Source organism: Theropithecus gelada, chromosome 12 (genome assembly GCF_003255815.1).
Source record: "Theropithecus gelada isolate Dixy chromosome 12, Tgel_1.0, whole genome shotgun sequence".
Lineage (NCBI taxonomy): Eukaryota > Metazoa > Chordata > Mammalia > Primates > Cercopithecidae > Theropithecus > Theropithecus gelada.
The window spans coordinates 109542960-109570793 of record NC_037680.1 but is presented as its reverse complement, the minus strand read 5'-3'; the positions used below and the strand labels follow the sequence as shown (position 1 = coordinate 109570793).

The following is a 27834-nucleotide window of genomic DNA, read 5'->3' as shown; positions in this document are numbered from 1 at the left end:
CCAAGATCGTGCCACTGCACTCCAACCTGGGCAATAGAGCGAGACTCTGTCTCCAAAAAGAAAAAAAGAAAAGAAAAAAGAAAGGTGATTCAGGAGAGAATTCATAAAGAATAGAGGTGAGCTGTCGAGAACATTTGTATCTTCTTAGCCAATACTAATTCATCGTGAACAGAATGTTGGTTGGTAGAAGTATGGAGTTTACCATACCAGTTACCATTCTAATGAAACCTCGGAAAACAGTGAGGAGCATGTCATTGGACACTGGAGAAAAGGCCATCCTTGTTATAAAGTGGCAAAGAACCGGGCTGAATTGTGCTTTGTGGAAGGTAGAAATTGGATGTTTAGCTGAGCGGATTTCTGGGCAAAGTGTTGAAGGAGTGGCAGCCAAATGATTTCTGAATAGCCTTTTGAGTCATTCTCCCCTTGTCTGGAAGAATCGCATGTGTTTTCAGCCAAATGGTTCTATGTCCAGTCCTGTAGGGTCTAAGAAGTCCAACAATCTTCCTTCCTTCATTTTGTTCCACTTTCTCAGTTTCCTCAGGCCCAGCTGGCACTGTTTCTGCTGGTAGAATCTCACCTCTATTCTTGGCTTTTGTTGGGACGGTTAAGTCTGTGATTCACACCCACACTCATCTCCTTATCAAATGGTCTGTCCATCACATGCTTGGTGTTTTCTTCTGAATGTTTTCTCATAGTTTGTAATATAGAAAGGCTGAGAATTCTTTCAAATCTTTGAGTTCTGCTTACTTTTTGCCTAACAGTTGCGTCTTCAAATTATTTCTCTCTTCTCAAATTTTACTATGTTTGTCAGGAAGAACCAAGCCACTCCTTCGACACTTTGCCCAGAAATCCACTCAACTAAATATCCAATGTCTACTTTCCACAAAACACGGTAGCTTCACACCTCTGACAGAGAAGCATAGTATGAGCCACCAAATAATGGACAGGCACAGAGTAGACAGTGCCCTGCCCAGCTGTGGGGGTGACAGTGCCACGCCAGTGAACACTGAAGGCAGAGCATCAAGGCAGAGAGCATTATTCTCCAGCTTTGGAGAATCTTCCTCATGGAATTTGCCTTGCTAGGCTTTAAACTTACTTGGGACCTGTCACCTCTTTCCTGTTCTCTTCCTTCCTTCCTCTCTCTCTTTCTCTCTTTTTCTATTTCTTCCTTTTGGAATGGGATTTTTTATCCTCTGCCTGTCTCACCATTGCATTTTGGAAACATAGAATTTGTCTAGTTTCACACGTTCACAGCTGGAAAGGAATTTTTGCCTCCAGATAAATCACACCTTGGGTGTCACCCACATTTGATTGAGATGATATTTGGATGAGACTTTGGACTTCAGACTTTAGAGTTGATGCTGGAACAAGTTAAAACGTTTGGGTTGTTAAGATGGAATGAATGTATTTTACATGCAAGAAGCACATGACTTTTGGGGGACCAGGGGTGGAATATTATGGACTGACTGTCTGTGTCCCTCCTTCCCCCAACATTCACATGTTGAAATCCTAAATCCCAGGGTGATGGGTATTAGGTGGTGGGGCCTTTGAGAGGTGACCAGGCCATAAGGGTGGATCCCTCATGAATGGGATTAGTACCCTATAAAAGAGACCCCAGAGAGGCCAGGCACGGTGGCTCATGCCTGTAATCCCAGCACTTTGGGAGGCCGAGGCGGGTGGATCACAAGGTCTGGAGATTAAGACCACCCTGGCCGATATGGTGAAACCCTGTCTCTATAACATGGTGAAACCCCATCTCTACTAAAAATACAAAAATTAGCTAGGCATGGTGGCGGGCACCTGTAGTCCCAGCGACTGGGGAGCCTGAGGCAGGAGAATCACTTGAACCCGCGAGGTGGAGGTTGCAGTGAGCCCAGATCAAGCCACTGCACTCCAGCCTGGGGAACAGAGTGAGACTCCATTTCAAAAAAGAGAGAGAGAGAGCGCCCAGAGTGCTCTCGCCCTCTCTTTGCATCATATGGGGCTACCATGAGAAGTCGGCACCATGAGAAGTTGGCACCATGAGAAGTCGGCAGTCGGTGACACAGAGGAGGGCCTTACCAGCATGAGACCATAGTGTCACTCTGAGCTCAACCTTCCAGCCTCTGGAACTAAGAGAAATGTATCTGTTGTTTACACTGGGTTCTGTTGACACCCTGTATTAGTCTGCTCTCACGCTGCTGATAAAGACATACCTGGGACTGGGTAATTTATAAAGAAAAAGAGATTTAATGGACTCACAATTCTACTTGGCCTCACAATCACGGCAGAAGGCGAAAGGCAGGTCTTACATGGCAGCAGGCAAGAGAGAGAATGAGAACCAAGCAAAAGGGGTTTCCCTTTATAAAACCGTCAGATCTCGTGAGACTTATTCACTACCAGGAGAACAGTATGGGGAAACCACCCCCATGATTCAGTTACCTCCCACCGGGTCCCTCCCACAACACGTGGGAATTATAGGAGCTAGATTCAAGATGCGATTTGGGTGGGGACACAGCCAAACCATATCACACCCAGTCTATGGTATTTTGTTATAGCAGCCAGGACAGCCTAAGATGTGTCATGGCCGGATGGAGATGGCCAGTGAACAGGAACACACCAAGGGCAGGAGATGGCTGCCTGGAGGTACCTGGGTCCATGAGCGTGAGTCAAGGAAGGGCGGTGCTTGGCTTGGGAAAAGACCAGATGGTTGTCTCAAATATTCTCAGAATATTCTCAGGCCGTAAGGGCATGAAGCGATCAGACCTGCCCGTTCTGCCCCAAACGAGGAACCAGGGCTAAGTGGCAGCTTTAGGGACTGGCTTTGAGTCTACCGGAGCATGAGCACGCTTTTCTAGAGTCAGAGCTGGGGAAGTCAGACCAAGTGGGAAGGAGACCTCCCTTCCAGGCAAAAAGTTTAATGCTTCTCAGCTTCCTCCCCAACCCTCCCATGATCACAACTGCCTCATTCAAGACTAGTTAAGGATCCATTAAAGCCAAACAATTAACGAGTAACTGCACCGCCGCCACTAGGAACGTTTACATCCCCCCAACTAAGAATTTGTTAATTTAAACAAAGGTCAGGTGGGTGGAGCCTGCAGGGGACTATGCTCCGCAGTCCACCCCTGCCCCTAGGGTATCCTCGGGGCGTAAACAGGACGGGGCCCGGCTGCAGGCGCAGGCCGCGGTCACCCAAGGGCCCACCCAGGTGAGCCGGCAGGCCTCCGGAAAAGGACACCGGGGCAGCGTGCCAGGGGCCTTTGGGCGGCGGGGCGGGGTGGAGGGGGCATCTTGTTAGCTGTCCTCGCCACACCTGAGCAGACAGCATGATCCCTAAGCAGAGGGCGGCTTGGCTCGGTCCGCAGGCACCTCCAGGCCTCGCTCTTCCAGCTGGCCTTTCTGCTCTTTCTGATCCGCGAGCGTACTGACCCAGCTAACGCGAAGGCGCAGAGTCCAGGAGTCGATGTCACCGGGCAGGGCAACCCGGCAGAGGTTTCGGGCACTTGGTTTCTCCTCCTCTCGTGCCCCCAAACCCACCCCGGACCCGCCAGGGTCATGCGTAGCTGAGGGTAGCTCGTCGTGCGACCAGACTCGCCCGGGAGAGACCTCCGCGCTGGCCCCCTCCCCACCGAGAGGCTCAGGAGCGGCCTTGCATGGAGCCCCTGAGACCCCAGTCTCCGCCTGGAGCAGAGACAAGACGGAGACCCCCTCCAGCGGGGACACATTCCCCGAGGCCAGGCTCGAAGCTTCAGAGCCGGTCACCGAGCTGCGACCCTGCGGGAGACCGCAGGGGGTGCCCGGCTTGGGCAAGGAGGAGGTCTGAGGGGACTGGGGGGCCGAGGGTGGCCTCGCCCGCCCCTTCCAGGCACGCCCCGCCGCGAGGAGGGAGCGGGCAGGCAAAGGCGCAGCTCCTGGGCCCCCACAGCTCTGCCCCTCTCCGGGTCGGGGCACAGCGGCGAGGGGGAGGAAGGTGCGGGCCCGCGGGAAGCCCCGACCCGCAGTCGGCGCCCGCGGGGCCGGGTCGCGCCCAGCCCGGGCGCCCCTGCCACGCCGCCGCCCGGCCTCGCCCCCGCCCACGCCGCGCGCGCCCCTCCCGCCTCCCCCGTTGCCGTGGCAACCCCGGGAGCCTCCAGGCGCGCGCCCGCCCGCGGGAGTGCTCGGCAGCGGTGGTGGCGGCGGCGGCAGCTCCGGTCGAGCCGCGCGCGCTGCGACCCCGCTCCGCAGCCCGCTTGTCGCCCCTGACTCAGCCCCTGGCCCCGGCGTGGCCCCCAACCAGGCCCCCGCACCCGCCCCGCCGCCGGCCCCATGGAGCTGCTGGCCGCTGCCTTCAGCGCCGCCTGCGCCGTGGACCACGACAGTTCCACCTCGGAAAGCGACGCGCGCGACTCGGCGGCGGGACACCTGCCCGGCAGGTGAGGACAGGCGCCCGTCCCGGCCCCGGCGCGCCGCTCCCGCGTGCCTCCTTACCAGCTTGCGCCCCGGGTCCCGGGCACCCCCTGCGAGGCCTATCCCCACTCCCCCGTCGCGGGCCCCCGCCGCCCCCGCTCCCACCCCCGGGCCTCGTCGGGCCCGTACCCCATCGGGTGGGTGATGAGCCCCGACCCGGGCCCCTGGGACCCCGGTCCCTGCCCGGAGTCTCCTCCAGCGCCCTCGTCCCGGGCGCCCTGGTCGTGCGCGTCCCGCTCGGCATCCCCTTTCCGTGCCGCGTGGCCTGGGGACGGGAGGATCGGAATCCGAAAGGGACCGGGAACCGAGGGACGGCGAGGGACGCCGGGTGGCTTCCTGGCCGCGGGACCCGTCGGGCTGTCGGAGCGGCGCCGGAGAGTGGGCACGGTGCGCCAAGTTTCCACCGCCTGCCCGGGAGCTCCAAAACCATGGAGGTTTGGGCGGGCATGTGTGGAAATGAATCACCCAGTCGCGCCCTGGTGCGGTGACAAAAAGGGCTTTTGGGGCCCGCCCGGCCTGGAGGGGCTGCGGCGGCTGTGGTCGCTGCCCCTGGACGGTCCCGGGTAAGGTCCGGCTGGCCAGCAGCCGCCTGTGCCCACGCCCCTCGCGAGCCAGCCGAGGTGAATCCTCGCTTAAAAATAACCAGCCCCTGTCCTCCCTCTCTGGCAGCGAGTCGTCCTCCACCCCGGGAAATGGGGCCACGCCCGAGGAGTGGCCGGCCCTGGCCGACAGCCCCACCACGCTCACCGAGGCCCTGCGGATGATCCACCCCATTCCCGCCGACTCCTGGAGAAACCTCATTGAACAAATAGGTGGGTGTCTTCGTGGTAGCCGGGCTTTATTTGGGAAACGCGGGTCCCTGGAGGACTCTCAGGGTCCTCCTGCTCATGGGAAGCCGTTGTGTTTCATACGAAGGAATGCGTCTGACATAGGTAAGGAAAGCTTTTGACATGTTTGGCTCTAAATGGTTCCGCAGGCAAAACTGCTGCATTTTAATAGCGCTGCACAAGGGGGCTTTAGCGAACATTTCTGTCCTGCTCTCTGCGGAGAGGTCTATTTACCCAGCTCTTGTCTGGTGGGAGGACTCTCTGACCCCTTATCACTCCTGCCAGAAAGAAGGGATGAAGCAGCACTGCTGAGCTGTGTAGTGGGGAGGACTCCACTATCCCCCATCAGGGAAGACCTGGGAGCCAAACTGGCTGCTGGGAGCAGAGTTGGGCTAGAGGGGGAGGTGTGTGAAGGGGGTGGAGGGGTTCTGGGAAAAGCCTGGTGCAATTTAAGAAGAGGAGGCGGTGGCCAACTTTGCACAGGGGAAGGAAAGGCGAAGCGGGGAGGAAGCAAGAGCCCCAGAGGCCCTTGGCTTAGGAAGGGAAGCCTCTCCAGGAATACGGCCGGGAAGGGAAGCCGAGGCTCAGCCTGTGTGGTCCAACTGCTACATAACTGCACCTGAAGCGCTGTGAATAGGGAAAAATGGATTCAAATAGTGACCCAAGAACTTTAATACTTGCATTTAAAAAAATCACTAGTGACATCAAGCTAGTTCTCATGTCGTCACGAGAGGCACCCGGGAATGAATAATATAGGCTCCCTTACTCTGAAAATGGTTCCGGCTGCTTAGAAAGTCTTTTGGTTCTTCATTGTTGTCAGAGCAGCCAACAGTCTATCTGTTAAACAAAAATTCTAGGTTTGGAAGATTTCTTCACTAAATGTATAATTACTGTCCTCCAGTCCGAAATGCTTGGACAGACACGACGTGTCTCCAGTGGGGAAGTGGAGCTTCCATCGCCACAGGAGACCCCGTGCTTGGGAGTCCTTTCCCGGGCAGCCCACTCTTCCCTAGCAGGGATCTTTCTAAACTGAGCCCAGAGAGGAGCTGAGCCCTTGCGAAGCTGAGGGGGTGGAGCGCACACTGCATGCTGTTAAGCCGCGCTGACTCCAGGAATTTTGTTCCCAGTGGGCCCCCTCCACGTGTCAGGCTGGGTGGTGGTGGTGGTGGCGGTGGCAGCTTTTCCTTTTGTTTGCTGGGGGAATGGAGAAGGTCTGATCTGAAACTGATGCCAATTAGAAAATCTTTATTTTAAAACAAAGGCCCCTGACAACCCCTTTCTCCCAGCTCTGCCACGCTGTCACATCTGACTTAGCATACACTGTAGACTTTGACCTCCACCCTCTTGAAAGGACTCCTCTTCTGCTAAGATCAGTGTCATGACCAGGAAGAACATCCAGGTTGGGGAGGAGATCGCGCCTCCCTTCTGCACTATGGGTGTGTGGAGCTATCTTTCTTGGAGACGGCTGAACCTGCTGGGCCGGTGGCAGAAGTCCGAAGCTGGCAGGCAGGGTCCTGAGCTCTAGTGCCTGGTCGCTTGGGGCGTCACTGTGCTCAACTGGGAAGCAGCAGGGCCTGTGATGTTCCTCCCGCTACCTCCTGCAGGTGTCTGCTGCTGTCATGGTGAATGTCTTTTCCTGGCTCCTGGGCCTGACCCATAGTAGCTCAACAGATGTGTTGATTGACAGCCCAGGGCTGTCCCTGCCCTCTTCTCACCTCTGTCATAGACTTGAGGTCTGTGCTAAACAGATCCCTGCAACAATCTAGCTGCCTTCAGCCCTGTGAGTTCAGCAATTCTTTGCCAAGTGTTAGGAAAGGACGGCAGCTTCCTAAAGCTGATTAAGGGGGAAAAAAAGTGGGAGTCTTCAGTTCCACTTGGAGGTAATTCCAAGTGCAAACCTTTACAGGTAAAGTTTATTTCCATTTAAAATGTTGCCAACTAAATGTACAATATATAAAATATATAAAATAGGAAAGCATGATCTATTGACAGTACGTTGACTACAGAAATTTAATATGTTAGTATAGTTTCTCAGGTAAAGAAAACTTACTCGTTTTATAATCTGAATTTAAGGCAAATAAAAATGAAAGGTTATGAGAAATGGTTACACACTGTATCAGGTAACTGTCTAACACCATAACTCCAGAAACATTGGTGTCTAAATTTGTATTCTCAATACCGCAGAAAAAAGTATAAAGTTTTGAGAAGACTCTAAGGTTACTTGTATTGACAGTCTTTGTCTGCAGGTAACAATATCTAACAAAAAGTGATCTTAAACAACAAAATGCCCCATCTCAGTTAATGAGTCCAAAGGTAGGAAGTTCCAGAGTTGGTTCATGCAGCCAAACAGTCACCTGGCTGCTTGCCTCCTCCAGGTGGGCCTTGTGTTACAAGATGGCTGCCATAGCTCCAGGCATCACATCCTCAGGGAGCCATGTGTGAAACAGGAAGGGCAGTTTGTCTTCAAGTGTCTGTGGGGGAGGGACAGCTTTTTGACAAGCCTTTAGAAGATGTGCCCTTACTCTCCTTGACCAGTATCTTAATCAGTTCCAGTTGCTGTAACAAGATACCGTATACAGAATGGCTTATAAATAACAGAAGTTTATTTCTTACGGTTCTGGAGGCTGGGAAGTCCAAGATCATGGTGCCAACAGATTCAGCATCTGCTGAGGGCTGGCTCTCTCTGCTTCAAAAATGATGCCTTCTTTGGTGCATCCTCACAGGACAGAAGGGGCCAGGCAGCTCCCTTCCACCGCTTTTTAAAAAATTATTTATTTATTTATTTATTTTGGGGACAGAGCCTTGCTCTGTCACCCGGACTGGAGTACAGTAGCACAATCTCGGCTCACTGCAGCCTCCCCCTCCTGGGTTCAAGCGATTCTCCTACCTCAGCTTCCTGAGTAGCTGGGATTATAGGCGCCTGCCAATACACCCAGCTAATTTTTGTATTTTTAGTAAAGATGGGGTTTTGCCATGTTGTCCAGGCTGGTCTCAAACTCCTGACCTCGTGATCCACCCACCTCAGCCTCCCAAAGTGCTGGAATTACAGGCATGAGCCACTCTGCATGGCCCTATCCACCCCTTTTATAAGGGAGGGCATGAATCCCTCTCACAGAGGCAGTGCCCTCATGTCTTAGTCACTTTCCAAAGGCTCCATCTCTTAAAACTCTCACACTGGGTATTAGGTTCCAACGTATGAATCTAGGGGGACACCAGCACTCACACCACTGCAGCCAGGCTATGCCTCATGCCTGTGTCTAACCCACCACTGGCAAGGGGCAAGGAACTATCCTGGTAGGTTTTCGCTCTTTGGCCCAGGCTGGTGTGAAGTGGCACAATCTTGGTTCATTGCAACCTCCGCCCCCTGGATTCAAGTGATTCTCCTGCCTCAGCCTCCCGAGTAGGTGGGATTACAGGTGCCTGCCACCACACCTGGCTGATTTTTGTATTTTTAGTAGAGATAGGATTTCTCCATGTTGCCCAGGCTGGTCTCGAACTCCTGACCTCAAGTGATCTGCCCGCATTGGCCTCCCAAAGTGCTAGGATTACAGGTGTGAGCCACTGCCCCCGGCCTTATGGTAGGTTTTGATCAGTCAGTCTTTACTCACTTCTCCGAGCACAGATTGGGTCAGCACCCAAACAGAGGCCCTCCCCTTACAACCGGGAGAGGGGCGCGAGGGGGTGCGGGAGAGGCAGTCAACAGCGTCTGCCATGGGGTGACTTAAGAACTATTATTTTCAACCCAGCTACCCACAATGCTGATATTTTTGTCTTTGTTCAGCATATGTATCACAGTGAGATGTTCAAGATAGTATTCACCCATGATTTACCGACTATAGCACACATAAGACATATTTTTGAGCCTTCAAAAATATGCCAAGTGAGACACTTTTGTGAAGCTTGGAAACTGTTTTTTTTTGTTTGTTTGTTTTGTTTTGTTTTTTGAGATGGAGTTTTGCTGTTTTGCCCAGGCTAGTGTGAAGTGGCACGATCTCAGCCCACTGCAACCTCCACCAGGCGCCTGGGTTCAAGCTATTCTCCTGCCATAGCCTCCTGAGTAGCTGGGATTATAGGTGCCTGCCACCACACCCTGCTAATTTTTGTATTTTTAGTAGAGACGGAGTTTTGCCATGTTGGCCAGGCTGGTCTCAAACTCCTGACTTCAAGTGATCCACCTGCCTCAGCCTCCCAAAGTGCTAGGATTGCAGGCGTGAACCACCACACCCAGCCTTGGCAACCGCATTTTTAAAAGGTGTTCAACAAGTAGTTGAGTACCTACCATGTAGGAGACACTGCACTATGCACTGAAAAGTGAATTCAAGTCAACCCCTGAAACTTGGTTTCTTTAAACCTCTGTAACCGCAGTGTCAGAATCACAGGATAGTGATAGCCTGACGTCGAAACAGTCGGCCTACCTTAGGCTCATTATTGAACTGATGTGGGTGGTGACGTCAGACCTGTCTTTATGGGTCTTCAGTCAGGGTTGCATTTAGCTTAGAGTTGGATTTTCTTTTTTATTCCTTTGTCGAATCAACTCCATGTTGTATCCGGCTGGGCTGCATCATTGGCAAAGCACGGGCTTTTAGCTTGCTGAAGTGGACGCTCTGGTTACCTTGGCAGAGAAGCTTTGTAATTTGGAGTTACAGAGCCTGGAAACCAAGTCATTTAATCCATAGGGCCGCCTTATTAGGTTCCTGTTCATGAATGTAATTTCTCCAGCCTCATTCAGGATTTTGAAGGTGATCTGTTTTTCTTTTCTTCCTTTTTCTACAGTTTAGATATGTTTAACAATTAAAGAAGGAATAATAGCTAACAGTTGTACTGCGTTGTAAGAGCAAGTGCTTATCAAGTGCTATATTCATCCATATTGCAACTTTCTGGGAATCATCTTTGTCTCATAGTTGCACATATCAAGGGGCCTCGGCCACTGTCCCAAGGGCCAGACCAGGACATCCTGATACCCACGAGACCTCCACCTGGGTGCCTGGGTACATCTCGATCCTCACCACCCCGACGCCACCCTCAGCCAGACCTTCATCTGCTCCAGTGGGACCTCTGGTCTCTGCTGCCTCACTGGTCACCTGAATGTTATGCATGGCCCGGGGCCTGTCCTGTATCTTGTAACTGTCCCCGAATCAGGCACTTGGCTTCATCCCCTTCCCAGTCCTTCAGTGCAGGCCTCCATCCTGGCTGTCCCAGGGAGCTGCTGCAGCCCGTTTCTCCCAGTCCATGCTTCTAAAATGTAGACAGGACCAGGCACAGGGGTTCAGGTCTGTAATCCAGCACTGTGGGAGGCTGAGGGGAGAGGTGTTCAAGACCAGGAACTGAGGCTTGAGGCCAGAAATTCAAGACCAGCCTGGGCAACATAGCAAGTCCTCATCTCTACCAAAAAATAAAAAAGAGGAGAAAACTAGCTGGCCATGGTGGCACGCACCTGTAGTCCTAGCTACTCAGGAGGCCGAGGCAGGAGAATCACTGGAGTCCAGGAGATGGAGCCTGCAGTGAGCTATGGTTGCACCACTGCCCTCCAGCCTGGGTGACAGAGTGAGGCCCAATCTCAAAATAAATACATTTTAAAACAATAAAATGTAGAACAGAGTGTTTTTGCTCTGTCTAGCCCTTGCCCTCGGGCTAGCCTCCTGCCTCTGTGGCACCGTGGACAAGACCTTGGGGTCTGACCTCTTTCCTCCCAGCCTGCAGCAGGCAGGATTACCCCTCACCGTCCCACCCAGCCATGGCAACCCCCCACCCTGACATGGCTGCCTGTGCGGAGAGGAAGTCCCTGTGTCCCAAGGCCAGGACATCGGAAATGGGGTTATCCCTTTGGAGGTGCTCCATTTGTACTGATTCAGCCGCACCCCCAAATCTACCTGAGAGACTGGAAAGCATTCATTGCAAGTACAGTTGGTCAGTGAAGTCTGCAGCTGTGAAAGCAAAAAGGGAATATTTCCCTTTTTAAATCATAAGATGGATAAAACGCTGATTTTTCCTTCAAAATGAGAATTTACAGCTACCCCCACTGCACAAATGAATATTCCTGAGTTTGAATATTGAAGCATTTAGGGCTACGGAAATTACCCTGCTGGGATAATGAGACACAGTTGGGACATTCCCATCAACTTGGTGGTGGACACATCAGGTTCTAGGTTCTTGTTTGCCAAGTGTGTGTGGGGAAAGCATATATTGGATTTTGAGTCCATTCGGGCATTTCTTTATGTGTCGGGAAAAAACATAAGCATGCTGGTCTTTCCCAAGAAATGAAGACAATGACAGTGTATCCGGTGGCCTGGAGCCTGCCGCTGAGACAGGTGCAGGGCTGGCTTGCACTGTGTATTCCTGGACACAGCAGCCACCCTTGATAAGAACGTGAAGCCTTGACTTAGGGATTTGGAATGATTGTCATCTGAGATCTTTTCCTTTTCTTTTTTACAACTCTTTGATTTCAGGGCTCCTGTATCAGGAATACCGAGATAAATCGACTCTCCAAGAAATTGAAACCAGGAGGCAACAGGACGCAGAAATAGAAGACAATACCAATGGGTCCCCGGCCAGTGAGGACACCCCGGAGGAGGAAGAGGAAGAGGAGGAGGAGGAGCCAGCCAGCCCACCAGAGAGGAAGGCTCTGCCCCAGATCTGCCTGCTCAGTAACCCTCACTCAAGGTTCAACCTCTGGCAGGATCTCCCCGAGATCCGGAGCAGTGGGGTGCTTGAGATCCTACAGCCTGAGGAGATTAAGCTGCAAGAGGTAACAAGCGCCGAGGGGTGGGGGCTCCCCCACAGCACACAGGAGTGACCCTCACTGCTGGGGGTGAGGCTTCCTCTAAGGGGTGAGGTGCCCTAGCTGGTTCACCAGAGGAATTGCCGACAGGGTTGTCCATTTAGAACATGTAGAAAAATAAACATGGTTTTACAGGCAGCAAGAGACACCCATTTACCTTCTAGGATAGCTCACCCCCAATATTGAGCATCTGAAGCATTGCTGTCTGATCGCAGTTTTTCCACCCTTCGTTATCATCATTGCATATTTCCGTCACACGTGAATGCCACGGCACTAGGCAATGCTGAGCTCACTGTGACCGTGCCATAGCTGCAGTGATCTGTGGTTGACGGAGGTCTGCCATATCTCTTTGCGTTCACAATCTTATCGCACCACTTTCTTTTGGGGCTGTCTGAACTTTGGATGAATGGGGTCTCTGAAGGAGGTCCCTCAGCTTGCCCACCTGCTCCTGAAATGCTGCAGAAATCTGGGATTCATGTCTCTGGCCCCTTTGTTTGATGGTTCAGGTGGACTTCAGTGACTGTCAATTAGGCTGAGGCGAAATCGTTGAGTTGCCTGATGGTTTGTTGCTAGCAGGGAGAAATAATCAATTAAAAACAGTAACAAATGAATAAGAAATTTAAGTGTTTGTTTTAGCGGAACAAAGATCATTTGAGTATTAAGGGAAAATTTGTGGTACTGAGAAACAAGCATATGGTCAGGAGTAAACAGGAAGAATAGTGGAGAGAAATTGTGAATATGCAAGTTCGAGTTAATTGTGAAATTTAGAAAGTGGGCACAGAAGGGAAAAACAAAAGAAGAGATTTGGTTTTTATAAGCACTTGGTCCACCCAGTTCCATCATCTGTGTCCTCTTCCGCTCCGTCTCACCCCCACCACACTCACCTGCATTTCTGAGCACTCTCACGTGCTTGTCCAAGCTCATCCTTGTGCTTGTTTCTTGTGGCAGCTGTGGCTCCAGAAGTCCTGCCTTTCCCTACCCCCCCATTACTCCTGTGCTAGATTCTACAGAAACATTTGCTCTTGTTTATTTAAAACATGAAACAGTAGCCTATATACACTATTAATGACCAAAACCGTGAATTGTTCCTGACCAGCATCATATACCTGAGACTTGGGTTTTACGATGAATGGAGTTGCTACTAGGGAAGGCTTGATAAAAGTGGATTTTTGAAGGGCCACCTAGGCTTCACCTGGGTGTCATGCCCAGTAGAGTATGGAAAATGTTTAGACTTTGGCATCCTTCCTAACTTGTGAGCAGTGATTTGTAAATGGCTACATCGATTTATTTTTAATAAAACTTCTAATGTAAAACTTAGAAATAAGACTGGGTGCGGTGACTCACACCTGTAATCCCAGCACTTTGGGAGGCCGAGGTGGGTGAATCACTTGAGGTCAGGAGTTCAAGACCAGCCTGGCAAATGTCGTGAAACACCATGTTTACTAAAAATACAAAAATTAGCCTAGTATGGTGTGCCCACCTATAGTCCCAGCTACTCTACTCAGGAGGCTGAGGCAGGAGAATCCCTTGAACTCAGGAGGCAGAGGTTGCAGTGAGCCAATATCATGCACCTGCACTCCAACCTGGGCCATAGAGTGAGGCTCTGTCTCAAAAAAAAAAAAAAAAAAATTAGCTGGGCATAGTGTCGGGTGCCTGTAATCCCAGCTACTCGGGAGGCTGAGGCAGGAGAATCGTTTGAACCCAGGAGGTGGAGAGGTTGCAGTGCACCGAGATGGTGTCACTGCCCTCTGGCCTGGGTGACAGAGCAAGACTCTGTCTCGAAAAAAATAAAAATAAAAAAAGAAATTATCCAATTGATTAGAAATCTAAACCCATTATATTATCAGACAGAGTAGAGTTCAGGGCAAGAAAAATTACCCAAGTGAGCAGAGTCATCTTGTTTTGTCATCTTATTCATCTACTAAAAATACAAAAAATTAGCCAGGTATGATGGCGGGTCCCTGTAGTTCCAGCTACGTGGGAGGCTGAGGCAGGAGAATCGCTTGAACCCGGGAGGCGGAGGTTGCAGTGAGCCAAGATCACACCATTGCACTCCAGCCCGGGCAACAATGCAAGAGTCCGTCTCAGAAGAAAAAAAAAAAAAAGAGTTTTGCAATGAAATACATGACTCCTCTGTGTATTTTCGTTGTTTAAAAAAATATAAACTGCAAACGTGTCCAGCCCGTTTCTTGGATCATGGGTTTTCACTGGAGGACCAGCTTTATCTATTTTCTCTCTCCTGATTAGACACAGCCAGAATGCACCGTTTAAGTTTGGAGTTTAGACACCTATGCAGGCTAAGGGCAAAATCCTCATAGATTTTTACAGTGTTTTACACTTCTTCTAGTTTCGGCACATTCTGTAGCAGCTTGGTTTTGGTGATGGTTTTTTAGCAACTTGCCTTTCCTGGACTCATCAGAGCTTTCAGCTCAGTCTTCATTAAAACAACTCCCTTTCCACTGAGAATTCACTGGTTTTTATCATTAAATGATACAACTGCATCGCAGGTGCCACTGGCTTGAGTAAGTTTGAGGAATGCAAGTGATAGTGGGTGCATCCTCGCCAGATGGGGAGAGAGGCAGGCAGGTAGCCTCTGCCCTGAGCGCCTGGGGGGTAGCAGAGTACGGGGTATTCAGCCAGTGAGTTGAGTGGAGGTTGCTCAGGAGAGTTTGTGTGTGTGAACATCTCTGTGCGCGTCTGAGACCAGCTGTAGCCTGGAAGTGGAACTGCTGGTCCCGAATGAAGTGCATTTTAAATGGTGATGGACTCTGCCCAATTGCCATTCAAAAAGGCAGTACAAGTGTCACATTGCTACCAGCAGTGCAAGAGAGGCTATTTGTACTCACCGTCCCTAGCCCTGCTGTCAAACTTCTAACCTGTTGGGTGAAACATTGTATCTTGTCTTACCCTGCCCTCCTTGATGACTTGTAAATTTGAGCATCTTTTCACATGTTTACTGGCTGTATCCATTTCTTTATCTATCAGTGCCTGTTCTTATCTTTTCCCCCTTTTCTATTGGGTTCTTTACATTTATCTTCTTGATTTGTAGTAGCTTTTTATACATTCTGGATTTTCTTTTTCTTTTTTTAAGATTTTCAAATGTTTTCTCCTGCATGATAATATAAGGGACGCAATTTATGCAGAGTCACTGGTGCCCAACTGCCTAGGTTTCTCAGCTCAGCTGCTTCTTAGCTGTGTGACCTTATGCAAATTACTTAACTTCTCTGTGCCTTATCTGTAAGATGGGAATCCTAGTACCTACTTCTCAGGCTTGTGCAGATTGAATAAATAACACAGATAAGGAGCTGAAGACAGTGTGCAGCAAAAAGCTGACATTATCAAGAGCTTATGTGCCCTCTTACTTGGTCCACGACATCTTCTTTTTGGATAAAAATCTCTTTTCCATTTTGATAGCAAATCTGTCAGTACTTTTATTCATTTAAACCTAATCTTCGGATATTGTGTCTTATGATTAGAAAGGCTGTTCCCAAGAGGTACACCTTATAGTGAAAAGGTAATAGCTGGGAAGTGTTATGAACTGGACAAAAAAATAGAGCAGAAGGCCGGGCCCAGCGGCTCACGCCTGTAATCCCTGCACTTTGGGAGGCCAAGGCAGGTAGATCACCTGAGGTCAGGAGTTCAAGACCAGCCTGGTCAATGTGGTGAAACCCTGTCTCTACTAAAAGTACAAAAATTAGCCAGGCGTGGTGGTGCGCGCCTGTAGTCCCAGCTACTTGGGAGGCTGAGGCAAGAGAATCGCTTGAACCTGGGAAGCAGAGGTTGCAGTGAGCCAAGATCACACTACTGCACTCCAGCCTGGGCGACAGAACGAGACTCCACCCCCCCCCCCAAAAAAGCAGAATCTATCAGAAACAAGAGGAGACGTTGCCATGCACATTCCACTATCTTATAGGAGTGGGACAGAGCAGGGAGATGGGGAATCAGAAAGAAATAATTAGGTTGGTTGAAAAGATTTGTACTGAACTTTGTACTCTCTGGAGCTGCCCTGCCCGCTCTGGCGGCCACTAGCCACATGTGGCTGCTGAGCACAACATGTGGTGAGTCCAGTTGACTTGCAGTGTGTGTGTAAAATGCACACCAAATTCCAAAGAATAGAAAGAATCAAAAGAGATAAATACAAAATTAAATGAACTTCTGAGATGCCAGCTTGAGACATCAGGGGAAAACACACAACAAACCGAAGGAGAACAGAGAGGACAGAGATCCAAGAAGATACTGTGCAAAAGTCTTGATAAGATAAAAAACAGATGAATGATTTTCTAGGAAAATATAAGCTACTAACAATGGAATCAAAAGTAAAACTTTTAAATGTGCAAAAATACACCAGTAACCCCAAGAAATCACCTACAGGAAAGATGTTGCACCCAGAGGACTCATATTCAAATCCCAGGAGAGTCTGGTGTTACTTAGGCTGGCCTGCAGCAGAGCTGTCCGGTGGAATTCCCTGCCATGATGGAAATGTTCGGGTTTTTTTTTTGGAGACAGTCTTGCTCTGGAGCCCAGGCTGGAGAGCAATGGCATGATCTCGGCTTGCTGCAGCCTCTGCCTCCCAGGCTCAAGTGATTCTTCTGCCTCAGCCTCCTGAGTAGCTGGGATTACAGGTGTGCACCACCACCCCCGTCTAATTTTTGTATTTTTAGTAGAGAAGAGGTTTCACCATGTTGCTCAGGCTGGTCTTAAACTCCTCACCTCGTGATCCTCCCACCTCGGCCTCCCAAAGTGCTGAGATTACAGGCTTGAACCACTGCGCCTGGCCTTTTTTTTTTGAGACAGAATTTCACTCTTGTTGCCCAGGCTGGAGTGCAATGGCTCGATCTCTGCTCACCACAACCTCCGCCTCCCAGGCTCAAGCGATTCTCCTGCCTCACCCTCCTGAGTAGCTGGGATTACAGGCATGTGCCACCATGCCCAGCTAATTTTGTATTTTTAGTAGAGATGGGGTTTCTCCATGTTGCTCAGGCTGGTCTTGAACTCCCAACCTCAGATGATGCCCTGGCCTTGGCCTCCCAAAGTGCTGGGATTACAGGCATGAGCCACTGCACCTGGGTAAAAATGCTCTTTTGTATTTTTTTTTTTATTATTGTTTTTTGAGACAGTCTCACTCTGTCACCCAGGCTGGAGTGCAGTGGCACAATCTTGGCTTGCTGTAACCTCAGCCTCCTGGGTTCAAGCGATTCTCATGCCTCAGCCTCCAGAGTGGCTGAGACTACAGGTGCACACCACTATGCTAGGCTAATTTTTCTATTTTTGGTAGAGATAGGGTTTTGCCTTGTTGACCAGGCTGATCTCAAACTCCTGAGCCCAAGTGATCTGCCTGCCTCAGCCTCCCAAAGTGCTGAGACAGGTGTGAGGCACCATGCCCAGCAATGATGGAACGTTCTACGTCATGTCTCCAATAGTCACTAGCTCTACGTGGCTACTGAGCATTTGAAACTGGTCAGTGCAACTAAGGAACAGAATGTTTAACTCCACCCAGTTTAAACAAATATTAGTTGCTACTGTATTGATCAGCATTAAGTCTGAGCAGAGATCATCAAACTTTCTGTTAAAGGGCCAGATAATAAATACATCAGGCTTTGTGGACCATACTGTCTGTCAAAACTACTCAGCTCTGTCGTTGTGGTGTGATGGCAGCTATAGACACTATGTAAAGGAATGAGTGTGGCTGTGTTCCAGTAAAACTTTATTTACAAATACAAGTGGCCAGCCCATGGGCTGTAGTTTGCCGACCCCTGGTCTAAAGCATGGAAATGAGAGAAATACACAAATTATTTGAACATAGTATAATATTGATAACCAAATCTGAAAATTAAAGTACAAACACATACAAAATTATTTTATTTTATTTTAGTTTTATTTTTTGAGATAGAGTCTTACTCTGTTGCCCAGACTGGAGTGCAGTGGCAGGATCTCGGCTCACTGCAACCTCTGCCTCCCGGGTTCAAGTGATTCTCCTGCCTCAGCCTCCCAAGTAACTGGGATTACAGGCGCGTGCCACCATGCCTGGCTAATTTTTTGTGTTTTTAGTAGAGGCAGGATTTCACCTTGTTAGCCAAGATGATCTCAATCTCCTGACCTCGTCGTGATCCGCCTGCCTCAGGCCTCCCAAAGTGCTGGGATTGCAGGCGTGAGTCACCACACCCGGTTACAAAATTATTGTAATCCACAATAATAATAGAAGAGTATATATATATAGTCAATATACAGTCAAGAACACTGTTCTCTCAGTAATCAACAGAACTGGGAGACATAAAATCAGTAAGGTTATAGAAGAATGGGCCACCATCAACCAAACGGAACTGATAAACATTCCTAGAACGCTCTACCCAACAGTAGCAGAATACACATTATTTTCAAGTGCAAAGAGAACTGTCACCAAGGTAAAGCACAACTCTCCCTAACACATTTAAAAGAACTGAAGCCATAGAAAGTATGTTCTCTGACCCTAATGGAATTACACTAGAAATCAGTAACAAAGATAACAGAAAATCTCCAAACACTTGGAAATTAACACACTTCTCAATAATCCCTGGGTCAAGGAGGAAGTTGCAAGGAGAGTTATAAATATTTTGAAATGACTGAAAATGAATCCGCAGCATACCAAAGTTGGTGGGAGGCAGCAAAAGCAATGTTTTGAAGCAGATTTATAGCATTATACTTATTTAGGAAAGCAGACAGCTTTCAAAACAATAACCTAAGCTTTCACATTAAGAAACTGGGCCGGGGAAAGGGCAAAACCAAAGCAAGTGGAAGGAAAGAAATAATACATATGAGAGCAAGAATCAACAACGTGGAAAATTTTTTAAAATATAGAGAAAATCAGTGAAACCAAAATTGAATTCTTTGAAAAGATTAATAAAATTAATAAATCTCTATCAAGATTGACCAAAAAGAAGAAGATATAAATGACCAATATCAGAAATGAAAAAGGAGACATGATGAATCCTCGAGACATTTAAAGGGTAATAAGGAAATATTATAAACAATTCTACACACGTAAATTTGGCAACTTAAATGAAAGAGACCAATGTCCCAAAGTGAAAGCTACCAAAACTCACCCCAAATGAAATAAATAACCTGAATAGTCTTGTAACTGTTAAAGAAATTGACTTCTTATGTAAAATCTTTCAAAATATGCAATCTCTAGGTCCGTAAGTTTGCACTGGTGAATTCTACCAACCATTTAAAGTAGAAAATAGTATCAGTTTTCCCCATTCTTTTCCAAAATATGGAAGAAGGAATGCTTCCCAACTTTTTAGAAGACCAGCATCACCTGATAGAAAAATCAGAGAAAGACAGTATAATAGTAAACTACAAACCAATATTCCTCATGAATGTTTATTTTTAAATTCTCAGTAAAAAAATAATAGCAATTCAAATCCAGCAATGTATAAAAAGAGCAATATGGCATGACTGAGTGGAGTTTATCCTGGGAATGCAAGGTTAGTTAAATATTTGAAAAATCAATTAATGTAACCCACCATATTAACAGTCTAAAGAAAAAAAAAAAAAACAAACTACATGGTTACTCCAATAATTGATGCTGTAAAAGCATTTGACAAAATTCAGTATTCAGCCATCATTAAAATTTTCAGCAAAGGAGGAAAACAAGGGAAATTCCTGGACCTGATAAGGAACATCTACCAAAAACCTAGGGCAAACCTCATACTTAATGGTGAAAGACTGAATGCTTTTCCCGTAAGATTAGGAACAAGGGAAGGCTGTCTGTCCCTTCACCACTCCCATTCCTATTCAACATCATTGTGAAAATCCTAGCCAGTGCAGTAAGGCAAGAAAAAGAAATAAAAGGCATATAGATTAGAAAGGAATAAGTAAAACTGCCCCAGTCACAGATGACATGTTTACTTGAAAAATCCCAAAGAATCTACCACAAAAACCTCTTAGAACTAATAGTGATTTTTAGCAAGGTTGCCAGATACGAGGCCAACATACAAATATCAGTCATATCTCTGTATTCTAGCAGTGAACAATTAGAAACTGAAATTAAAATTCTCATACCATTTACAATAGCTGCTCCCAAAATGAAATATTTAGGCATAAATCTAACGAAACATGTAGAGGATCTCTGTGCTGAAAACCGCAAATCAGTGAGGAGAGAAATCAAATAAAACGTAAATAAATCAAGAGACAAACTGTTCATGGATTGAAAGATTCAACATAGTAAAGATGTTAATTCTCTTCCCATATTGATCTATACATTCAGTGCAACTCAATCAAAATCTCAGTATTTTCTCTGGTCATAGACAAAATTATCCTAAAATTTATCAGAAAAGGCAAGATAACTAGAATAGCCCTGAACAGTTTTGAAAAATAATAAAGCTGAAGGGGTCATACTATCTGATTTTAAGACAACTAACAAGTTTACAGTAGTCAAGGCACTGGGGTATTCATGAAATTACAGACACATAGATCACCGGAATAGAATAGAAAGTTCAGAAATAAACCCACACAAATATGGCTGATTGATTTTTGGCAAAAGGACAAAAGCAAATTAATGGAAAAAAGACAGTCTTTTCAACAAATATTGAACGTTGATGCTGGAACCATTGGATACATATATGCAAAAACATTAACCTCAACTTAAACCTCATGCCTTATACAAAAATTAACTCAAAATGGATCATGAATCTAAATGTAAAATGCAAAACTTTAACACTTTTAGAGGAAAACATAGGAGAAACCTTTATAACCTGAGGTTAAACAAAAAAAATTGATCAATTGGTCTTGATCAAAGTTAAAAACTTTTGCTCTGCAAAAGACACTTAAGAGAATGAAAAGAGAAGCTACAGATGGGGAGGAAATATTTGTAAATTACTTAACTGATAAAGAACTTGCATCCAGAATACACAAAAGAACTCGAAACTCAACAGTAAAAAAAGAGCAATCCAGTTTAAAAATGGGCAAAAGACTTAAATAGATACTTCACCAAAGGAGATATACAGAAGGCAAGTAAGTGCTACACACTTGCTTACAAAAAGCTTTAAAATCAGGTCAGTCCCAAGTGCTGGTGTGCACACACAGCATACATTGCTGGAACTCTCCTACATGGCTGGTGAGGTCACAAAATGTTGCAGCCACGATGAGAGTTGGTGGTTTCTTACCAAGTTAAACATGCATTTATCATACTACCACACAGCCCCGCCCCGCCCTGTAGCAGCATCTCATCAGTGGCCCTCTTGACTTTGGGGTTGGATAATTCTTTGTTGCAGGGGCTGTCTTGTGTGTCACGGGATGTCTAGCACAGGGGTCCCCAACCCCCACCCCCATTACCCCTCCACCCTCACCCCTCACCGTACAGCAGGAGGTGAGTGGCAGGTGAGCAACCAAAGCTTCATCTGTATTTACGGCTATATTTCTCATAGGAGTGCGAACCCTACTGTGAACTGCACATGCGAGGGATCTAGGTCGTGCGCTCCTTATGAGACTCTAATTGCACCTTATGAAAATCTAATACCTGATGATCTGAGGTGGAACAGTTTCATCCAGCCCCCTCTGACTCCTGGTCTGTGGAAGAATTGTCTTTCACAAAACCAGTCCCTGATGTTCAAAAAATTGGGGACCATTGGTCTAGCAGCATCCTTGGCCACTACTCACTAGATGCAACCCTCCCCCCAATCGTGACAAGCAAAATTGTCTCTAAACTTAGCTGAATGTCCCCTGGAGACCAAAATTGCTCCTGGTTGGGAATCACTGCCCTAGAGAAATAATAACTTACGTTCACAGAAAAACGTGTACATGAATGCATGCTTATAATCACCGAAGACTGGAAACGAGCCAAAGGTCCTTCAACAGATAGAGAGAAAATAAACCAGTATATCCATATGGTGGTGTGTACCATGCAATAAAAAGGATGAAACTACTGATATGTGACAACATCGACGTTTCTCAAAGGCATCTTGTTGAGCGAAAGAAACGAGAAAGGTTCCACACGGTGTGGTTCCATTTCTATGACATTCTGAAAGACACCACACTAGTGGCAGAAAACAGATCTCGTTGGCAAAGAGTGGGTGCCAGGAGTGAAGGATGCGGGAAGTGTGGCAAGATGGGATGGTTGCCCAGGGGTTAGGTGTTGGGGGAACTTGGGGAGATGGGATGGTTGCCCAAGGGTTAGGTGTGGGGGGAGCATGGGGAGACGGGATGGCTGAGTGGGTTGTGGGGAGTGTTAGAACTGTTGAGCATCCTGATTATATTGTGGGTTACACAAACCTGCAGATATGTTAGAATGCATAGAACTGTACACCCCCCAAAAGTCCACTTTTTACTGCATGATAATTTTATCATGCAGTAAAACATCAAAAAGATTGAATATGTTCCATTTTATTGTATATGACCTAACAAAATAAGTATTACCCCCTCCAAAAAAAATTAAAATGCAGATCTATCTCGCCGTGAGTTAAGGTAAAAAAAAAATACATAAAACATAAGCAAATCAAATCTGGAGATAGATTAAATGAATAATATACATTAAGCAAGGATGAATTAATGCAAAGATAGGTTAATATTTAGATATTTGGGGCCAAAATTTCATACTAATAGGTCAGAGGAGAAAAATGCATGGATCTTCAAAGAGGATGGAAAAGAAAGGAGTACACTATTACCATCTAGATAAAACTCAGAGGGATACTTTTTTGAGATTTATAAAGAAAATTTCAAATTTATAGCTAAAATCATACATAATAAGAAACTGTTGGTGGCAATAAAGGCAAGACGCAGTGCCTACTAACACGATTCAGTGTTGCCCTGGAAGCTCTGTCCAAGGTAATAAGATGAGGAAAGGAGTAGGAGAGAAAGCCAGAAAGAAGGAATGTCTTTATCTACCATTATCTACCAGTTATGGTTTCCTGCTTTAAAAACCCGAGGGAATCAAATAAAAGTACCGGACCTGGGAAGGCAGTTCCAGGAGGTGCTGGTTGTAAGATAAACATGCAAAAATTAGTTGCTTTCATATACATCAGCAAGACCCAGATTTCAGTCAATTAGAAAGCTCTGTCAATAAGAAAAACATGAGTACCCCAAATAAAACTGGGCAAAGCAATTCACATTTTAAAAGTACAAATGGGTCAGATGAGAATATGTCCTGGCAGTGAAAAAAAAAAAAAAAACCAAGAACAAAAGCAAAAAAAGTACAAATGGTGCAGAGTATGGTGGCTCATGCTTATAATCCCAGCACTTTGGGAGGCTGAGGTAGGAGGAGTGGTTTTAGCCCAGGAGTTCGAGACCAGCCTGGGCAACATCTCAAGACCCTATCTCCACAAAAATAAATAAATAAATAAAATTTTAATACAAATGGCCAATGAGTACATGAAAAAAGAAAGAAAAATCAAACTCACTAACAGTCATAGAGACTTAAATATATATATTTAAAACCTACTGTTGAGGGACTCTAAATGAGCACTTTCAAACACAGCCAATAGAAGAGTATATTTGTATCAAAACCCCAGTGATAGTATATTTGCTTACTTTCTAGTGCTTCTATTTCTAGAAATTTATCTTGCAAAATAATCAGACGTGTATAAATATTTATTAGCATGTTCATCACAGCAAAGTTACGGGAATAATAAGGAGAAGAAACCTATATGCCCAATGGCAGGGGGATTGTTTATTAAGATGATATACAGTTGTTTAAAGATGCAAACATTGTATTTATTTATTTATTTATTTATTTTTTGTGACTGAGTCTCACTCTGTTGTCCAGACTGGAGTGCAGTGGTGCGATCTCGGCTCACTGAAGCCTCCGCCTCCCAGGTTCGAGCGATTCTCCTGCCTCAGCCTTGTGAGTAGCTGGGATTATCAGCACTCACCACAACACCTGGCTAATTTTTTGTATTTTTGGTAGAGATGGAATTTCACCATGTTGGCCAGGCTGGTGTCGAACTCTTGACCTCAGGTGATCTCCTGCCTCGGCCCCCGAAAGTGCTGAGATTACAGGCGTGAGCCACTGTGCCCGGCCCAAAGAGGCAAACATTTAAAAACGTGTTTTTAAAAAATGAATAACGTGAATGTTCAAGATACATAAAGTTTTTTAAAAAGCAAAATAGAACATTTCATCTATAGTGAGAAGGCGTAGAAAATAAAGATTTTTTAACTTTCTTTTATGCATATTTGCAAGTTCCGGTTAATCAGATGTAGATTTTTAAAAATAAATGAGGATGACCGAACTGATGCGCAATCCAGTCACATTTCGTAGTGAATAATGTGAGCACGTGGGCTTCAGCGTGTCACTCTGATTTTTTATCGTCTGACTTTTTATGTTAAAGACCTTTCATGTGCTTCTCTTTTGTTAATATCTGATAATGGACACAAAACCGGGATCTTCAGATTGCATGTTCCAAATCAGTGACTTCTGTATCAGATCTTTTTTTTTAGTCTATTTATTAAAGCAAGACAGGCAACTTGGACTGCCAGCACAATCTATTGTCAGGAACTCTCCTCTTTTTCTTTAGCTACAAAAGCAGCAGGTCGCGCTGAATTACTGTTCACACAAGGAAAACACCCTACAATGATGGCCTTTTGGTAGGCTTAATCAGTCACGGGGGAGCCAGGATTTCAGAACAAAATACTATAGTATGTTTCCCTCCTTTTAAAGTAAAAGTTATCTAGTTGAAATGGGAAAGAGTTCCCGTGTAGGACTTTTTCAATTTATTAATAGTTTGTTGTTGTTGTTGTTTGTTTGTTTATTTAGAGACAAGGTCTCACTCTGTGGCCCAGGCGGGAGTGCAGTGGTGTGATCACAGCTCACTGAAGCCTTGAACTCCTGGGTTCAAGTGATCCTCCTGCCTCAGCCTTTCAAGTAACTGGGACTACAGGTGTGCACCACCACCACCCCAGGCTAACTTTTAAAATTATTTTGAAGAGATGGGGTCTTGCTGTGTTGCCTGGGCTATTCTTGAACTCCTGGGCTCAAGCAATCCTCCTGCCTCAGCCTCCCAAAGCGCTGGGATTATAGGTGTGAGCCACCATGCTAGGCCTCAGTTTTTGTTTTTTAATTTGGTCCCACCCTTTTGGGGATGGTGTTTTAGTTACTGTTTGAGAACCCAACAGTTGGAGGAAATAATTAGGCATAGATTCAAATGAAAAGGTTGGGAAGGGGCTGGGCGCGGTGGCTCACACCTGTAATCCCAGCACTTTGGGAGACCGAAGGCAGTGGATCACCTGAGGTCAGGAGTTGGAGACCAGCCTGGCCAACATGGTGAAACCCCATCTCTACTAAAAATACAAAAATTAGCCTGGTATGGTGGTGCATGCCTGTAGTCCCAGCTACTCCAGAGGCTGAGGCAGGAGAATCACTTGAACCCAGGAGGCAGAGGTTGCAGTGAGCTGAGATTGCTCCACTGCACTCCAGCCTGGGTGACAGAGCCAGATTCCATCTCAAAAAAAGAAAAAGAAAGGTTCGGAAGGAGACAAGTGTAGAAAGGGTAGGGTGTCCCAAGATGGGAGGGCAGGGGGCTTTCCTGGAAAGTGGTGGGAAGTGAGGGACACAGAATTGTCCTGATGGACAATAAGAGGCAAAGAGAAGAGAGTAGGACTATAGCGGGTGGGGACCATCATCCCAGCTGACAGAATGTCAGTTGCACTCAACCCTTCCAACACTGGGAACCTGGTGTCAAGAAATGAAGGAGAAACTGGAGGTGCCCGGAGCAGCCACTCCTTTGGTGATGCTGGGTCACGTCCCCAGCCTCTGCAAGAACCTGCCTCTGCAAAGGAGCTAGAGAAAGATGGACTTGCCACGGTCCCTGGTCTTGGTGGGCTGGGCGTGGAGCTGGAAAAGTGAGCAGGGGTGATGTGAGGCTCTCCGGGGAGCAGGGACACACGCTCGAATGTGTACAGCCTGCCCAGGCTGGGGGTGCGGCTCGGCCCCTGCATGCCCAGACAGGACTCATGGCTAACCACACATGCAGCCTAACCACAGGGCAGCGAATTGTCTTTTGTTTCGGTAGATGCTGGGTCTTGCTCTGTTGCCCGGACTGTAGTTTTTGCAGCTGTAAGTTGCGATGCAGCTCAGTCTGCATCTGTGCAGCCTCTGACATACAGAGTTGTATTTTGGTTGTTTTCTAGCCTGTTTTCACAACTTAGAACTTAAACGTATTTACTTTCCCCATTCCCAAAAGAAAATTGTGCCTTTTAGACAGAAATTACTTAGGATTTTAATATGATGTTCGTCTATCCAAAAAATTAAATTGTGATTATTATTTAATTTACCAACTGTTACTGAATTATATGTTTTTCTGTTTAGATTAAACCCTCAGCAATTCAGCAGATGAGTCCTACAGTGGCAGATGGCTGGGAGTTTTTCTTGATGCTTTGAGGTGGATGTGGCCATTACCTAAAATATCAGCTAGGCATTAGAAAGCAAATACCAAGCCGGGCGCGGTGGCTCAAGCCTGTAATCCCAGCACTTTGGGAGGCCGAGGCGGGTGGATCACGAGGTCAGGAGATCGAGACCATCCTGGCTAACACAGTGAAACCCCATCTCTACTAAAAAATACAGAAAGCAAATACCAATACCTATTTTAACAAAGTAGCAAAGTAGGCAAGTAGCATTTTTTTTTTTTAATTCATCTTTTGGTTAACAAATGTATGCGCCTGATAGGAAGTTCAAACGGTACAAAAGGACTCTCAGTGAAAGTCTCCCAGTCCTGTCCCTGGGCCACCCAGTTCCCTCGTTGGACACATATTCAGGGGTGTGTGTGTGTGTGTGTGTGTGCCCGCCCTCATGCCACACAAATATAAACTACTATCAAAATATTCATCATAACTTTCCATCTCCATCCAAATAGAGCACCCTCATTTTGGCAGTTTTCTGGGCTCCATTGTTTAGATGTTCCATAATGTATTTAACCCATCCCCGTTGATGGAAATACCGGGTACCGAGGGTGTTCGTTGCAGCATTATTTTTACTAATGGAAGATTGAACCTCTACACAGTGGAATGCTAAGGGAATTGCTAAGTGGGATTGTTGGGTGAAAGGTTAAATGTTCTTTAAATTTTGAGAGGGTATCACCTAATTGCCTTTACACACTAGCCACATGTGAGTGTGCCTATCCCCTGCCAGTAACGTGGTGCATGACCCAGCTGTTTCATCTTTACCCAATGTGCTAGATTAAAAATTGTATCTCATTATGGTTTTTGTTTTGTTTTGTATTAAGACAGAGTCTCACTCTGTCACTTAGGCTGAAGTGCAGTGGCGCGATCTCAGCTCACTGCAACCTCCACCTCCCGGGTTCAAGCGCTTCTTCCACTACAGCCTCCCAAGTAGCTGGGATTACAGACACCCGCCACCATGACTGGCTAATTTTTTCTATTTTCAGTAGAGGCAGGGTTTCACCATATTGGCCAAGATGGTCTCAAACTCCTGGTCTCAGGTGATCCACCTACCTGGGCCTCCTGAAGTATTGGGATTACAGGCGTGAGCCACCACGCCAGGCTTCGTTGTGGTTTCAACATAACATTTCTCTTGTCATGAGGCAGGCTGGACATGTTCTCAAGCATGTGTCTTTTTAAATGTATACATACTTATTTTAGTATGTAAACATTTTTGCAAATGATTTTATTAACAGGTCATCTTGAGAAAGCTTAGTAATTGGCATTTGTGATGTGTGTGAACGCTGAGGCTTGGGTTTGGGCCCCCAGTGCCAGCATCCCATGGTTACATTGAATATGTGACTCCCCTCATCCCTTAGCAACCCGAGGGGGTAGCTGTCGCTCCTCCATCAGACAGCCGAGCCCCTACTCCCCACGCTGCTCACGGGACCTGCTCAGTCC

At 46.9% G+C, this 27834-nt stretch overlaps 1 protein-coding gene across 2 annotated transcripts in view; it reads left to right on the top strand.

Annotated features, from left to right (window-relative positions):
* NGEF (neuronal guanine nucleotide exchange factor) overlaps positions 1-27834 on the top strand; it is a 134839-nt gene that overhangs the window by 81988 nt on the left and 25017 nt on the right. The window contains exons 1-3 of one of the 2 annotated variants that reach the window (XM_025405454.1): positions 4111-4391; positions 5095-5237; positions 11699-11997. In XM_025405454.1, the coding sequence (XP_025261239.1) occupies positions 4285-4391; positions 5095-5237; positions 11699-11997 (549 nt within the window). In that variant the 5' untranslated portion in view covers positions 4111-4284. Of the gene's footprint in view, positions 1-4110; positions 4392-5094; positions 5238-11698; positions 11998-27834 lie in introns of those variants that run through there. The other variant, XM_025405453.1, reaches the window with a different exon arrangement.